We start from the raw sequence: 17,258 nt of genomic DNA on the forward strand, positions 1-17,258 counted from the left end.
CATCTGGAGGAGGGAGAACACAGGTGAGCTTAGGTTCTGGTTTCAAAATCCATTGTAGGCAGGCAGAGGTGTTCAGCAGACTTACTGTGGTGGGTGTATGGGTTGGCTGGAGGAGGGAGAGGTAGAGAGCCGGGGGAAGCGCAGGAGAGGGAGCAGAGGTGGAGAGAAGCGGGGCGTCCTGGTGGATGGGGCAACGGGTGAGATGAGAGGTGGGTTATGGAGGCTGGTGATAAGGTCCGTGTGTTGAATATCCAAATCCTGGAGTAGAGGTCAGTATCCAATGAGGTCGACAGGAATCCTGAAGAATGGTAAATCCAATATAAGAGCAAAAACACTACGACATAACATTAATCCTAGGAACACTAGAGGTAACACGAGTGGCTGGTTACTACCAAAACTGAGGCAATCTTCTGGCGTCAAATTGTGTCCTCCATCCACCTTAAATAGGAAAGCACCCCGCTGATCGCTGATCAGGAACGGCTGGGGTGGAGTCACCAGAACCATGAAGAACGTGTCTCCAGAGACAACTCGGGTCCTGGTACCGATCAGGAAAGCGGACCTTATCACCCAGAGCTGCCAGGTCACGCTCAAAGCCTTCATGTTCACGCTGCAGAGCCTGAACGCTGGCCAGGTGGTGGCAGTAGTTGTCTGTGTTCAGGGCCTGGTTCTTCTCCTCGATCCACTCTTTGGTCTCATCAGCGTCTCTGAGAAGACATCAGAACTCCGTCTGAGTGTGGGTCCAAACTCTACTGACCCGTAAGCGGCGCATAAGTGTGCGGGGTACCTGTGGAAGCGCTACACCTCATGGGCGCTGCCCAGCATGTTGCAGCGAGCGCCAGCGGTTGTTCAGCTCCTGGAGAGAAACCAAACCCAGTGAGATGAAGGTGGACGCCAGCGGGCTGGATGCCGGACGAGGAAACCTGGAGACGGATCGCTCAGACAGGAAGGGAAGAGCTTCCTCTTACCTTGATGGAATTAAAGTTAGCCGTCGTCTGAACGCCCAACCGTACGGTCTGAGGTCAAAGGTCACAGGAAACACACACCAGTCAGCAGTCATACAGATGCATAAAGATAACTGTAGCCATGGCAACCAGCTGACATGTCCCCACTTTCACCAGCACCTGGTGCCTGCCGGGTCACCTGAATTCCTGTGTGATTTCAGCACGGTCGGCCGTGACTGCGGCCATCAGAGGTGACCTCTGATCAGCTGAATGAACTCACCTTCTAGGGTGACGCCGTGTTACCCCGGGTTTCCACGGGAGCCGTCAGCAGCACGTTACTGCAGCAGCACGTCTTGCTCACGTAAGCTGCTGCTTGGCCCTTCCCACGAGACGCGAAGCAGCAGGGGAGCAGCTGTCACCGACCGAGCACGAAGTCACTCGAGTGACTTCGTCAGTAAACACAACAACAAGCAGGACAAAACTACAACATGGTTTGTGTTTTATGTTCTGTCCGTTTTATAATCGCCAATACGGACCTGAAAAACAAAGGAGACCGCTAGCTAGGTGATAACTTCTCACGGGGATGCACAGTTAGTAACCTTTTTTAAAAGTAAAGCAACCGGAAGGCAGTACGTTCTTTATTCTGAAAATCTCGGTAGCTTCTCTCAATTTCCGCGTCCGATTTCCTGTCTTTCCTTCCCCAAAAATGTCGAACTTGACCCGTTTCAGAGGCGTCGCGCGTAGAAAATAGAACCGGCGCGTAAAGGCCGCGACATGCTGCTCCTGAGACGTGGCCGACTCGCGCTGCTGACGGCTCCGGTGGAAAAGGTTCTGTTGACCACAGCGGTTCCTATCAGCAGCTATGACGTGCTGCTGCAGTAACGTGCTGCTGACGACTCCTGTGGAAAGCCGGGGTTAGAGACGGCTTCATCCTATAAACAAACAAATGAGTGGTAACAAAAACACCACGTCTGGTTCTGGTGGAGGCGGAGGACAACATGCACCTTTCCAGGAGCAGAACCCAGATGTTCTTGTTGCTACAAACAGAGACGAGCAGAGTTAACAAACCAGGAAGTGAGAGGGACCAGCTGCTGCAGACAGGTGACGCTCACCTGAGCCTGAACCATAGGAGCCTCCTCAGCCATCAGACCTTCTGACTCCAGTTCAGATGCCACCTTGTTGATGTCCCTCAGGCGGGACTCGTTGGCCTTCAGGTCCTGCAGGACAAAAGCACCTGCTGATTATCACCTGAGCTGATCTGACAGCTGCTGCTGGAAGACGGAGAGGAGGAAAAGTCCGACCTTCTGGAAGTCGTCAAACTTCTTCTGCAAGACCTCGACCTGCTCCAGGTCCGACCCGTCTCTCCATCCTCATTCAGCTAAAGACGCGAGTTCAAGTAAAACAACCTAAAGTCACACAAACACAAAGCAGGTGTGGAGATGTTCGCTCTGAGCTGGAGGTCGTTCCTCGGCTGTGAAGGGCATACGAACCTTGTTGGTGCTGTTGAGCAGCGTGAGGATGTCGCCCTTCTTCATGGTGACCTCTCCAGGACTCTTCTCCTGGTAGTCGTACAGAGCCAGAACCAGCTCCTTCCCGGTCTCATCGTCAGTTGGAGCCACTTGTTGCTGTTGGGTTAACAGGTCTGGTGTTAGAACGTGGTGGATAAGAATGTTCTGACGGGCCGAGGGTTCTGAACCAGCGAAGTGACCTGGACCCAAACAAAGTGAGCCAGAACCTGCAGACACCTCAGAAACATGTCAGGACCAGACCTGCTCTACCTTCCTCCATTATGGTCTCTCCTTTCTGGGTGACAGCCTTGATGCGAGGTTCATGACCTGTGATCTCAGCCTGCAGAGCCTCGTGCTTCTTCAGCAGGTTCTGGACACCAATCAGGTCCTTCCCTGAGGACACATGTTAGAGTTCAGCATTATGCAGTAGACAGACCAGTTTAACCTAGGGGTTTCTTTCTTCTACAATCTGCTCTTTAACTGTATTATTTCCTGCTATTTCAGCTGTTAACTTTATTTTTTCTGTAAGTGTTTTTCTCCCCAGAAGAAGCTACAATGATGTTCTGCTGAGCTGTGGTGGCCTCATGGAGGGGGTCATCGTCTAGCACACTGCTGCTAACCACTTAATCATTCTCCCTCTCCTGATAATAACATTTTACTTTCTTTGATGTTGGATGTGCTACTACTAGTTTACCCGTTTAATTATAGATTCACTAGGATAAATACAATAAAGTTTATCTCTCGCCAAATAGAATATTTACTAAGAAATCACAATGTAACGTGTGTGTGTGTGTGTAAAAGCCATGCGTAGTGTTTATTTATAAAGCATATGTTGTTGGATTTTATCCAGAATCAAGACTTTGAAAATATATAGTTTAATTACAGTTTGATTTATTTGACATCTGTATAATGTTTATTATTTTGTTTTTTCCCCCTAAATACCTAACGTTTTAGTTAACATGAATAGTAGTCATTCATCACAATACATGAAGTTACACATTTTAAATTTTAATAGGGGAAGACTGCAGGAGGGAGCAGTAAAATACAGGGGGTCCCCTGCAAAAACTAAATTTACGAGTCTGATGAAACTTGCTGGTATTCCCGCTGCTTCTTCGGTAAACAGCGCCAACAAAAACAAAGAAACTTGGGATCTTGTCGGCGTGGCAGTGGGATTTAAGGGAAACGCTGTATGCCCTATAGACTTCTCAACGAGCTGCAGTATTTCTCCGGTCAGATCTGTCTCCGAGTTCCACGAGCGGTCAGCCCGCAGCAGCGAGGCGCCGCATCGGTCAGCCTGCCCGGCCTGACCGCTGGGGATTACCGGATGAAAGAATAGAGCACAGAAGTGTCCCCCCAAGCGGCGCGCCCCGTCATATTTCAACCCATTATTATCTTAAATGCACTGGGTTTTACCCTATTACCCATTTAAATATGCCCTATTAATTATTTTACCGTATTTTACATTTAAATTTCATGGTTAAACAGTACATGCTACATGTTAAACTGATAGTTAGCTAGCTACTTCGGTAAACTCAGCTAGTTTAAAGGCAGCAGTGACATAAAATACAAATATAGATTTTAACTTACCGAAAAAAATGAAGTGGAGACTTCTTGGACGCTCTATTAGTGCAATTAATACCACAGCAAGTCATTTTGTCCAACAATTGCACCAATATTATCCAAAACAGAATTCACAAGCACAGAGACTCAAAATCCCGACACAGTTTCCAGGAGAGACCGAGGCTGTACTGAGGCCTTTCCACGGAGCTAGCTCTGTGGTCACGTGGGTCTGAGGCGGCGGTCACGTGTGTCGGATGCTCATTAATTATACAGAATTTTAGGCTTTCAATACACTTAAACAGAAGAGTGAGAAAAAAATTCACCCCCCTCAGAGTTGTCATGAGTATAAACTAGATAATTTAGACAAAAAACCATTTTTTGAACCAGGCTGTAAACATGTTTATTTCTGCTGTGAAAATGGCATTTTTAACATGGGAGTCAATGAGGATTTGCTCGCTTCTGGTACCAGCCCCCAGCGGATGAGGGTGGAACTGCAATTTTTCTTACTTCCGGGTTGGGACCATTTTCTGAGCGGCATTGTGGGGGCTTGCCTAGTCCACACGTAGCTGTTTTTTTTTTAAACGAATATCCGCCCCTCCAAAAACTTGCATCCACACCACCTCGTTTAAAAAAACTCTGTCCACACGTACCCGGATAAATACTTGTTAAGGACATGCCAGACCTGTAGGCGGCAGTACTTCCCCCGTTCTTAACCTCGACCTTCGTCTGTGGTCTTCCGCAAGGAGCAGTAATTCCGCTTGCAAAAACAAACAAGCAGAAAAGCGCTTGGACAATTGATAAAGCGAGCGCAGCTCTGAGGGCATCCATGCTGTCGGCTAGTGTAAACACAGGTCGCACACGTGATGTCAGCATTTTTTGTCGCGGAAAGTGACGTTGCGGAGCTTAAAACTCTGGTTTTGTCTGTCCACACGCAGACACCCAAAACGGAGAAAACGCAGATCTTCACTTTGGCCGGAGTTTTAAAAAAGATCTGTTTTCGTGTGGATGACAGGCCAAAACGTAGAAAAATATCTACGTTTTGGCAGATCCCCGGCTACGTGTGGACAGGGCCTAAGTATCTTGGGCACAGTGATGAGGGTGCTGTACCAGTCTGTCATGGTGAAGAGAGAGCTGAGCCAGAAGACAAAGCTTTAGATTTACAAGCATCAACATTTGTCTCAGTGATCTGTCTGTGTAGAGCTGGAAACGTTCAAAAACAAGCAGGAAGGCAGCAGGTCTTAGAAAGAGAGACTTTGCTGCTGAGAGTTTGTTTTTCCTGTGTTTAGCTTAACTTAGCGGCTAAGTTAAGGTAAACTTAGTGGCTAAGTCTTAGCCACGAGCTCAGGTGTGTGTGCTCACATGGATCAGTAACACCTGTGTATCATTTATCTTAGTGTGAAACATTGATGATGACTGGATAAATATTAAAAGATTTTGTGAATTTCATACTGTTTATTTTGTATTTATCTCATTCTTCAGTCACTGGTATTTATATGTGCTCCATTCTCAAGATTTGTTCTGCGTTGGCCCACCTGCAATCAAATGAATCATTCAAACAAACTAGAAATAAACGGAAGATAAAGACGATAACAGTTTAGTTCTTGAGCAAATTCCAGTTGTGAGAGCTGCTTGATCGTATCCATCCCCTTTCAAGCAAGGCTCTGTCCAAGTAAAAAGAGAACTTGATGTGTGAGATGATGAAATAGTTTTAAGAATGTTTCTTTTGCGTCCTCTTGTGGTGTAAATTAGGTTTATGAGAGGTTGTTCTGAGAAGTTACTGAACGCTGACTTGGCAGATTAGCTTGCTTTTAGCACCCCCTATTGTCCGTAATAATTTGTGGTCTTACCAAAAATGAAACCAATCTTCTCATTGTGCGTTGTCTTTTTAACTAATCTAACTGCTGAAATTCCTTGCCAGCCCTTCTCAGTGTCTACTTAAGTGATCCACCACTCCTCCAGCTGTGCAAGATCGTGCAGGAAGCGTGCTGCAGTGCCACGTATGCCAGCTCAATTTTTTTCTAAATCCAGTCTGCCAGTCTGAAGTTGCAACTGCAGTATTCTGGCCACAGCTGAAGAAATTCAACCTGCCAGTACAATCCGCGAGGAAGTTCTGAAACGCAATCATCAAGTCCATCCTCACATTTTCATCACCGTGTGGTATGCTGGAGCCACCATTAGGGATATGAAGAGACTGCAGCGTGTCATGCATTCTGCTGAGAAGGTCATTGGCAGCAAACTCCCCTCTCAGGACCTGTACACTTTCAGGACATTGGGACGTACAGGTCTGATCACAGCTGCAGTAATTTTCTAATATTGTGATTTCTCACATATGGCAATAAACCCTTCTGATTCTGATATCTGGTAAAGTGCATAAACAGTCCTGAAGGTGGCAGCATGGAGCTGTTACACTACATGTAAAAATATTTGGTCCCATGAAATTGGCAGCATGACACACTGAAGGGTGACAACTCAGAGCATTTTCCTCCCAAAGAATCACACACATTAAATCATTAAAAAACTGGTTAGTTTACATTTTTTTATGGAAATCTGCAGACCCATTCTCTTGCATGGCACATATCACCTGCATATGGTTACTTTCTACTATGCTCTTTATCCTGTTTTTAATTGTTCTGCAGTCCTGGTGGCGGTGCTGCCCCCGAGGATCGCTGTCACTGCAGGAACAATAGAGACAGGAAACATGCACTGTCCTTGGAATCTAAAAATATTTCCCAACTCGAACCAGGGACACGTTTTCTTGCGGTCTTAAACAAGGGTGATTGTTTTGTTCTCATAGATTAGCAGCTTCCCTGGTTTGGTTGTGAGGAGATACCTGTGCCCTCTACTCCAAAGAGAGGCAAGGCACGGCCTTTCACAGGAAATGTGTTTTATATATAGTTTTTACACCAAGGATTTCCTGCACTCCTCCCACAGTCCAAAAACATGACTGTTAGGTTGATTGGTCTGTCTAAATTGTCCTTAGGTGTGAGTGTGTGTGTGCATAATTGTTTGTCCAGTGTGTTTCTGTGTTGCCCTGTGATGGACTGGCTCTCTGTCCAGGGTGTACCCCGCCTGATTGCCCATTGACCACTGGAGATAGGCACCAGCCCCCCGTGACCCTGCATGGACAAGCAGGGTTCAGACAATGGATGGATGGATGGATTTCCTGCACACAAATGTAGTTTTGGCTTCTCAAATAATTTTAATGCTTTCCAAATCTTTTTTTGAGAATGAAGGCTAGAGTTCAGTGGTGGCCTTGTCCAGCTGTAGGAGTTGCTTCCAGGCTCTTAAACCTGACGGATGACCATGGAGAACCACAGGAGTCCAAACTAGGCCTCCAGTTGTTCATTTATCTGTGTGTGTGTGTGTGTGTGTGTGTGTGTGTGTGTGTGTGTGTGTGTGTGTGTGTTGTCCAGCCAAGAATTCTCATATAGAAACTGAACCACAATACCAGGTTGTAGTTTAGACACTGAAGGCATTCATCAGTCTTTTTTTTTTTAGTGTTTTGCTCTTGCTCCTGAAGCTGCACCGACCTCGATGCCCTCAAGCTGCGTCGACTTTGGAAACAAACACACAGACCTATACTTGTGGTCGCAAACGTTTTATAAACTTTGCGTTTTCGTACTCTCTATTAGCACAGCTGCAGCGTGTCTAAGTGTTTAAGTTAGAATCTGCAGAAAACAATGAAATGAAGAATTGAAAATAGCATAAAAACAACTTTATGAAAAGTTTTAAATGGATGGCAAGGCGCATGTTTTCAAAAGGAGTTTGAATGCACACAAATTTATTCTTATCTCATCAGAGATCAAAACGCTCTGTGGTCCTTTGTTGCATTTTTTCGTCAGTGAATTCTGCTTCTGCTTCCGATTGTAAATCATCTCTTTGTGGTGTGGCATTGGGTTTAAATAAATAAGCATGTTTTTGTGTTTATATCTCAAGCTCAAATCTTAAATGTGAATTGTTTAACATTTGTCACTTGTCAGATTGATTTTATACCACAATGATAAAAAACATCTCAAAGTCCTTTAGACACATATAATGTTAAGTTACCTCAGTAGAAACTGTTAAATATTTAAAAAGAACACTTTTGCACTTAACACAGGAATCAACTAATCTCAAATGAGGCAAAAAAATAAATAAAACAAAAAAAATTGTTAATATATGGAAATGTTTGAATAAAATGTTACAACTGATTGCCGTACAATAACATTACCTTCATTTAAATATAAACATTTTATCTTATTAGGAGTTCCCATTATACTATAGCTTTTATTGCCCCAAAATACAATTTAAATGGGAACTAGGCAGTTTTGGCTTGCTTTTAGCACCCCCTAGTGTCCGTTTGGAGAATCGAAACCAAGCCTATCTCTTTGCTGTGTGTTTGTCTTTTTAACACCTTAATCTAACAACTGAAATGTCTCCCAGCCTTCATTAGCAGGAGTGATTTATCACTAAATTAAACAAATCAACTGTGTTCATGATCTAAAACATGCATGGAATGTGCTGGAAGCAGACTGCAGCGCCAGGTATGTCAGTTCTATTTTTTTCCAAGTCCCAGCAGAGCGACCCCCCAGTCTGAAGTTGCAAGTGGAATATTCTGGCCCCAGGGGGCGATAGTGGCTGGGTGCTATTTCATTAACCCTTGTAAAGGCACATACTGGCTGAAAATAATTATTTAAAAATCTGAAAAGCTTGCAAAGTATCCCTTTAAAAAGGCCAAAACATACAAATTAATTTCTTTTCCTGAGGTAAAAGTTTAAGGATTATTGTCATTTTGACATGCTAATGTTGAAGCTGTGATAGTTTGTCTAACTTTGGTTAAATGTTAAGTTAAAAGTCCATTCCAGCATGATGAAAACACACGTTAGGTCTTCTCTCTCCCAGTCAGCTGATCTTGCATCAGCATGTCAGCTCTCACTTCCTGTGAGTTTGTTTGCTATGGATTAACTGATGGTTGTAGCAAAACTCCCAAAAAGCGTTTATCATTTCCTCTCACTCTTTTCACCTCTCTGTTGGCCTTTGTCTAACTTTTTCTCCACTTCCTGTCTCCTCATCGTTGCACCTCCTCTCCTCTTCCTTCCTCTCTGTCCTCCAGTGTCTCCTTTTTCCTTTCTGATGACTAAGTTATGTTCCTGTCCCCGTGTCCAACCGCTGTCACCAAATCTATGTGACTCAGATCTCTCTTAACAGATACATAAATGCAGGGAATAATCTTGCACCATTAATGCTGTGATAATTTATTTTGTTGGTTTTTCTTTCTGGCAAAATTAGAAATAAGTCACACAGAGATCTTCGAAGTGCTAACACTCAGATTTAGGGGGAAAAGATAAACCCCTCTGACCTCTGACCTTTCATCCTGGCCCCCTCTTTTTGCAACATATTTCTTTTTTTATCAGTGAAAGCAGATCCCTCTTGTGAGTGCTGGAAGTTTTAAGTCCCAAAAAATCTGGGTTCATACAGCCTAACAATGGCGCCCCCAAGGGGTGGCCAGGGGTGGCCATGACCACCCCTACAAAATTGCTGGCCCCCCCAGCAAAAGTCAGTGTTAATAAATCATGTTTAAACCATACATTGATCCTATTTATTGAAGACATAATTGTAAAACAAAATAAAAATAATGCAATTATTGAGTAAAGAAATAATCACAATAAAAAAAATACAAACGTATCTGCTGCTCACCATTTAACTCATTCGCTGTCAGCCGTTTCCTGATCGGTAAAGCCCTTCACTGCCAGCGTTTCTCACCGTTTTTACTGTTTTTTTAAGAGTCATAGAACGTTACGTGCTAGGATAATGTTGACGCCTAAACAACCAAAACGAAGCAGAAACTCACCTCTTACATCAGGAAGAATCCGCGCGTTTTGACCGTTATCCGTTCTTTCATAATCCGTTGTTGAACTGTGATCGGCAGAAGCTTTTCTGGTTCGCTCCTCACTTTTTTTACAGCAGCGGCCCAAAACAATCTCCTAACACATGGATTTTCTGCTTCCTGATCACGTGACGTGTGACGTATGCGGATGAAGATTGGCTTTAGAGCTGAGATGTTTGTTTTCACGGTGCGGGGGCTCGTTCCGACGCCCACACAGTAAAAAAAAATGCCAATGGCGACTTTAGACTATAGTCGTCGTTGGCAGTGAATGAGTTAAAAAAAGTTTTATCTCCATTGTTGTTTTTGAACACTGCAACAGATGAATTAAACTTAAAAAAAATCATTTTAAAATAAAATTTAAAATAACCTTTTAAATAACTGAAATGTATTTTTATAAAATGTGTTTGTAAAATTAAGTTAAACGTTTTGGATACTTACTGTTTTATTTTTAAATTTTTTTTTTATATAAAAACGAATAAAAGAGCAATGCAATTATTGCCACAGGCTAAACTCTCCCAGAGTCACCACAAGGATCAATTTGGTGTGCCACCGTAAAAATTTCTTTGGCCCTGTCTGGCCACCCTTCTCAAAATTTTCTTGAGGCGCCCCTGCAGCCTACTTGTGCTGTTTTCTGCAGCAAAATTCCAATGCTCTCATGGAAAAAGTGCTAAAACAACAGCTTTTTTTGTTTTGTTTTGTACATAAAATATAAACGTGATTCATTCTCCTTTCAAGTTAGAAGGAGCCACTTCGGTTGACCTGAAGTGTCTTGTGTGGCCCTCAGAGCCACATTTTTACATTTTGTAACCTGAGATGCGGTTTAAACTGGTTCTTGAACCTTTGACCTTTCACTCCAAAGGGAGATGACAACACCACCTGCTCCCACCTGCAACCAAACTGCAAAAAAAGGCAAATGGTAGATGTAGGGATCCTGAGCAACAGAAAAATACGACAGATTCCTTCTCAACAAGCGCCAGATGCAATTCTGACGCCATCTGACAGGAACATTTTCAGGCTGTGAGTGAACATCCGCATCAGGGAAGCTTCTCCATGGGGAGAGTGAGGTTTTAAATATAGCGTGGACGTGTTTGTGGTCTGTCAGTGAAAGACATTTTGTTCAGCATCACATGGATCCTAGTAGACAAACACATTCTCCTACAATCATGTGTTCAGTGTTTGGTGACCAAACTAACACGCTGAAACCAAACAAAACTCTGTGGGGATTAAAATTCACTTTTACTCATGAAGACAGAAATGTTAGGCTAAAACCAGCGATGTGAGGGCAGAGTTCCTGGTGTGCTCCCAGCGGTTTCGTCTTGTGACTCAGTTTGAAATCGTCCCTGCGGTTTTTGAGTGATGAAGCTCGATCATAAGAACCAACGTCTCATGACTGCTGATTCCTCCTATCTCATGCATTTAACTGAGAAAAATGCAAACATCTCAGCTTGTTTTATCTTATCTTACAGCCTGAAGGTAAATATGCAACAGATCAGGAGATGTGAGCAGAAACACTTTGATTTGTGCAGTTTAAAAAACATACTTTCTACCTTCTTTTCTAATTCTTGGGAGACCGAATTATTGCTTAATGCTGCAGGTTTCTTGGTGGCTGAGAGTGATTTTCAGTTTGGTCATTTGAGTTTTTGAAAACTTTTATCTGTCAGCGGCCTCTTGGTGTTCCCCCGGTGAGTATTGGTTTTGGGAAACCTTCAAGGGGAAGTGATCAGGAGTGATCCTAATCAGATGACTGAACCACCTCAGCTTATTTGTTTTCATGGAGAAGTGCAGCAGGTCTCCTCTGAGCTCCTCTCAGATGATGGAACTCCTCACCTGATCTCCGAGGCTGAGCCTGGCCAGGAACGATCCAAATCTTGGACGTAAATGCTTTGCTTTACTATAAATCTCAGGACTACATTGCGAAATAAAAATAAAAATAAAAATAAAAATGGCAAGAATTTAAAGATGCAATTTGTAAGAATGACCTCCTGTGGTCAAATTAGGTAACTGCAGTCTATTTACCTGAGCAATAAAATCACTTTCATGTCTGTTTCCAGTTATTGATCAGCACCAGAAGATTCTTGTTGACCAACAAGGACGAGTCCTACACAGTGCGTTGATGAATAGATAAATACATTGTTATATCTGAATCTTCTAATGATGTCAATATGGTGAGACACATTTGTTGTGTTGTATGTCTTTTCACTCACAACATAAAACAAATTTTGCCGCCTGTGAAAAATAAGCCCTTTCTTTGCATCCGACTGTGTCTTCCATGGCATCATACAAACGGGATTTAAAAATAGCCTTTATAGCTCCATCTACTTGCATTCATTTTTTCTTATTTCTAGGGATGGTCCAAAAGTAGATGGGCGTGACTTAGACTCCCTGTCTTCTAAGTTTCATATATTTGTCACATGTGTAGTTGCACAACACACCTTAAAATATATCCTGGACCTCTTTGCACAAAAAACAAAGAAAATTAATTAATATAATTTGGGTAGGATGTGAAATAAAAGATAAATCAAGACAAATCATACAGCAATTTTTAAGTAGAACCACACAATGAGAAATATAGGTGTGTGTGTGTGTGTGTGTGTGTGTGCGTGCGTGCGTGCGCGCGTGTGTGTGTGTGTGTGTGTGTGTGTGATCAAAATAGGTGTGTTTGTAAAATATTTAGTGCTCAGCATAACCTCAAGCAATCTCCCCAAAACTCCCTCAGTTTTCAGGGATGAACCCAACTCCCCTCACTCACTGTTTCCACATCTCCTCACACACCCTCTCTCTCCCAAGCTCTGTGTTCTGGGTTAAACAAACAGTCCTCCACACCCAGTTTTATTTACTTCTCTCAAAGTTCTACTTCAAAGAACATTTTTAATGTAGCCGTGATCGATAATGGAACTGAAGATTCAGAGATGCCTCGAAGGAGCACATGTGGAGTCTGCAGCTGAAACTGGGCCCCCTTTAAACTCCATTATGTGTCAGCTCACCCAGCTGAAAAAAGGGACAAAGGTTCTGGCCAAAAGCCTGCTTGCTGGTCAGTGTGTGTTTGAGTTTGTGTGTGTGTGTGTGTGTGTGTGTGTGTGTGTGCGTGTGTGCGTGCGTGCGTGTGTGTGTGTGTGTGCGTGTGTGTGTGTGTGTGTGTGTGTACCAGCTGGTTACATCTGGTCTCAGAGGCCATAAGGGAGTCTGTTTTCTCCCTCCTCTCAGAGTCTGTTACTAATCCCAGTTCCCACAAATTGAGTTTATCTGTGTGAGAAAGTGAGAGGCTTGTCTGTCAAATGTCATTTTGTATTTTAGTCAAATAAAAACACTTTTGGATGAGATGTACATGAAACTAAATTTGAGAAACATCTTGACTGACGTTGATGTCTGAGACATCTTCGAACTCTTGCAGCCTGACCTTGATGCTGGGAGTTTTCCAAGCGCAGTCGATTGAAAAGTTGTTGTGTTGATGTGTGCAGTTACCTCTCACACTCTGACCCCGGGTTTCCACGGGAGTCGTCAGCAGCACGTTACTGCAGCAGCACGTCTTGCTCGCGTAAGCTGCTGCTTGGCCCTTCCCACGAGACACGAAGCAGCAGGGGAGCAGCTGTCACCGACCGAGCACGAAGTCACACGAGTGACTTCATCAGTAAACACGACAACAAGCAGGAGAAAATTACAACATTGTTTGTGTTTTATGTTCTGTCCGTTTTATAATCGCCAATACGGACCTGAAAAACAAAGGAGACCGCAAGCTACGTGATAACTTCTCACGGGGCCGCACAGTTAGTAACTTTTTTAAAAGTAAAGCAACCGGGAGGCAGTACGTTCTTTATTCTGAAAATCTCAGGAGCTTCTCTCCATTTCCACGTCCGATTTCCTGTCTTTCCTTCCCCAAAAATGTCGAACTTGACCCGTTTCAGAGGCGTCGCGTGTAGAAAATAGAACCGGCGCGTAAAGGCCGCGACATGCTGCTCCTGAGACGCGGCTGACTCGCGCTGCTGACGGCTCTGGTGGAAAAGGTTCTGTTGACCACAGCTGTTCCTATCAGCAGCTATGACGTGCTGCTGCAGTAACGTGCTGCTGACGGCTCCTGTGGAAAGACGGGGTAACTCTCACTATGTGGTTCATATTCCCGTTCTGGACATCTGAAGTGTTTGTTTGACCAGCAATAATCGAAGTCTATTTATATCTAAATAGACAAAAGGAAATGTTTTAGTTTGTCCTTGATTTATGCAATGAATGTAAAAAAGGATGGACAAACCCTACCTATCACAGTTATGCAGATGACACCCAGATCTACCTAATTTTATCACCTAGTGGCTATGGTCTCCTAGACTCACTCAGTCAGTGTTTGGAGCAAGTCAGTGACTGGATCCAGTCAAACTTCCTCCAGTTCAACAAAGGTAAGTTATTGTCTTTGGAAATAAGAAGGATCTGATGGAGGTTTTTTCTCAACTTCTGATTACCTTCAATGGTGTCTGTTTGTTGCAACCACCAGGTACAAAAAACTAACTTGTTTTTATTTGACTATTTTTCTGTCCTGTCTATTTATTATCTTCCTGCATCTCCTCTCAGTCCTAAAGAAAAACTGCTACCTGGGTTCATATATATTCACCTTATGAGTTACCTTTGAACTGCAGTTCTAAAAGATCTACCAACTGCAAAAACAGCGGAGTGCGCGCCGGCCACATCAGTTAGGTGCGTCACCGAGGACAAAACAGGTGATGTGCCCCGCTCCACAGCAGGGAAACGCATCAGGCACAAATAAAAGACAGAAAACATTAAAGGAAATGAGCCGACATGAACGATCGCGTATTAAATTAGTTTTTGAGGTGGCGACACCTGATTTGATAATGTTACTGTGGCCGTGCTCAGGACGCAGATGTCTGGAGCGCGTCAACAATCAGAGTTTTGCATGCGCAAGCTGGTTAAGGTTAGGATGGGGGTGAGGGGAAGGTTAAATTGCAAGAGGGTAAATGTCACAATTTGGTTAAATGTCTGTTTTACGGCGGGTGTCAGTACCGACGCTCTGGCACAGCGCGTTGCCCCCCCCCCCCCCCCCCCCCGAGCGCAGAAGCCTGTCACCTGCTGATAGCAGGCTGCTGTCTTTTCCGAGGACTGCATCTTGCCGGTCATTATCACGTGACAGTGACTAGTCGATGACAGGCATTAAAAGTCACTATAGAGCAGTGAAGTCCACTAGTGACTAGTTCATACAACCCCTACTGCTCCCCAGAGTGTTCTGCAGCATAATCAGCACGTTCTCTTTGAACTTGATATCAAATTTTCGCCTCCTCTTCGTCTCCGCACGGTTAAAGTTACCCTCGCTGTCTATCACGGGCAAATCAAAAGTGAGACGGATGACACAACCCCACCACCAACCCCCACCCCACCCCCCACCCCGTGGTACTTGCTTGTTACCACATTCCACCTGGCCACAATAACAAACCGGCCATTATTCACCTCCACCGACTCCGACACCGGCCAAAATATGATACCCGGCAGTTAACTGAATACAGGATAATATTAGAGGATTTACGGTACCTTCATTTTTAAAGGGGCAACATCATCTAATGCCACACGTAAAGAGGAAGTAACATTATGAACTAAGGCATCAATTAGTGAGGGGCTAGAAATGAAAATATTGCCCTCTGCTACATGCCTCTGAGATGCTGAGGACAGTAAAGATGGAACAGTTGATTTAAAAGATGCAAGTGCGTTGTCAGATAGAGACAGACTATAGTGAAATTTACTTTCATGTCTCGAGAACTCAGTTATAAAAAACTCAAAGGTTATCAGAAAGTGGTCTGAGAGGACTGGATTATGTGGAAAGATTGTTATTTCCTCACACTCAATGCCATAAGTCAGAACAAGGTCTAATGTATGATGGCAGGAGTGGGTGGAGCTATGTATTCTTTGAGTAAAACCAATTGAGTCTAAGATATTACTAAAGGCTACATTGAGGCAATCATTTTCAATGTCCACATGAATGTTGAAATCCCCCACTACAATGACCTTATCAGTATTTAGCACCAAATCAGATAAAAAATCAGAGATCTGATCCAAAAACTCAGAGTAAGGGCCTGGTGGACGATATAAAACTACAAACAAGAGTGGTTTTACAGTTTTGCAATCTGGATTAGGAAAACTAAGAATAAGATGTTCAAACGAACTGTAGCTATTAATTGGTAAGGGACTGATTAATAAGTCCGAATGAAAAATGGTTGCTACTCCTCCTCCTTGCCCTGTACTTCGAGCAATATGATGATTTAAATAATTTGAAGGAGTCGACTCGTTTAAGCTAACATAGCCCTCTTGCTGCAGCCAGGATTCTGTGAGAGAGAGCAAAGAGATCTGATTATCGCAAATCAAGTCATTAACTAACAAAGTCTTAGAAAAAATGGATCTAATGTTCAACAACCCACATTTAATTTTTCTAGTTTTCTGCTCAGTTGAATTTGTTCTAATATTTATGCGATTTCCATGGTTTGCTTTATTAAGCCTGATATTTAATCAGTGTGATTTTGGCCGTGGGCAGGACACTGTCTCTATGGGGTAGTGGGTAGGTAACAGTACAGAAGCTGCAGAGGGGTGGGTTAAACTATGACTCTGCTTCCTGGTCTGGACCCTGGGTTGTCATGGAGGACTAATAAAACTGGCCATGTTCCTAGAAAGAAGAGCTGCTCCATCCAAAGAGGGATGGATGCCGTCTCTCCGCATCAGACCAGGTTTTCCCCAAAAAGTTTTCCAATTATCAATGTAGCCCACGTTGTTTTCAGGACACCACCTAGACAGCCAGCGGTTTAAGGACAGCATGCGGCTAAACATGTCGTCACTGGTCCGATCAGGCAGGGGGCCAGAGAAAATTACGGAGTCCGACATTGTTTTGGCAAACTTACACACCGAAGCAACATTAATTTTAGTGACCTCCGATTGGCGTAACCGGGTGTCGTTACTGTTGTGAACCTAAATTAGGCTCTGCCAATTAATGTAGCGTTATGGTTTATGCTCTTTTATGAAAGAGGAACCATTCTACATATTAATTTGTGATATTAATTTTATTAAATTAATAACCAAATTGTATAGTTTTAAGAAGACTCAAAGGTTGTTTTCATCGATAAACTGACGATAATATCCGTGTGTCTGTGTTTCAGCTCAATGAAGAAACAAGTTTGACAATTAAAAGTTTTAATTCTTCAAATTAAACTAATGATTTTGAAATTGACAAACAGGAAATAACAATCAACATTGGCAACTTTGTGGGACAATCTTTAACAGCTGATATGCTGTTCTTGCTCAAATAGACCTTGTGGTGAATGTATGAAGCTTGAACATGAGGTGAGATAAATGCGTGTGTGTGTCAGATTTTGCTTCAGGAAGAAACAGGTGTCTGAGTGAAGT

At 43.5% G+C, this 17,258-nt stretch overlaps 1 protein-coding gene across 2 annotated transcripts; it reads right to left on the minus strand.

Annotated features, from left to right (window-relative positions):
* Positions 1-885: 885 nt before the first annotated feature.
* LOC139071680 (spectrin alpha chain, non-erythrocytic 1-like) lies at positions 886-2,958 on the minus strand. Of its 2 annotated transcripts, none has more exons than XM_070554530.1 (6): positions 2,720-2,958; positions 2,432-2,649; positions 2,243-2,347; positions 2,054-2,158; positions 1,946-1,978; positions 886-1,013 (listed from the first exon to the last, which is right to left on the minus strand). In XM_070554530.1, exons 1-3 carry the CDS (start codon positions 2,727-2,729, stop codon positions 2,312-2,314), a joined length of 264 nt encoding a protein of 87 aa, XP_070410631.1. In that variant the 5' UTR covers positions 2,730-2,958; the 3' UTR covers positions 886-1,013; positions 1,946-1,978; positions 2,054-2,158; positions 2,243-2,311. The 2 variants fall into 2 exon arrangements, with proteins under 2 accessions (XP_070410631.1, XP_070410630.1); XM_070554529.1 differs by lacking the exon at positions 886-1,013 and adding an exon at positions 1,642-1,873.
* Between the last annotated feature and the right edge of the window lie 14,300 nt (positions 2,959-17,258).

Source organism: Nothobranchius furzeri, chromosome 9, assembly GCF_043380555.1.
Source record: "Nothobranchius furzeri strain GRZ-AD chromosome 9, NfurGRZ-RIMD1, whole genome shotgun sequence".
NCBI classification, from domain to species: Eukaryota; Metazoa; Chordata; class Actinopteri; order Cyprinodontiformes; family Nothobranchiidae; genus Nothobranchius; species Nothobranchius furzeri.

Coding starts and splice junctions, on each gene's coding strand:
- LOC139071680 (XM_070554530.1), bottom strand. Junction 2,348..2,431: donor TGCTCAACAGCACCAACAAG/GTTCGTATGCCC, acceptor GTGTGACTTTAG/GTTGTTTTACTTGAACTCGC.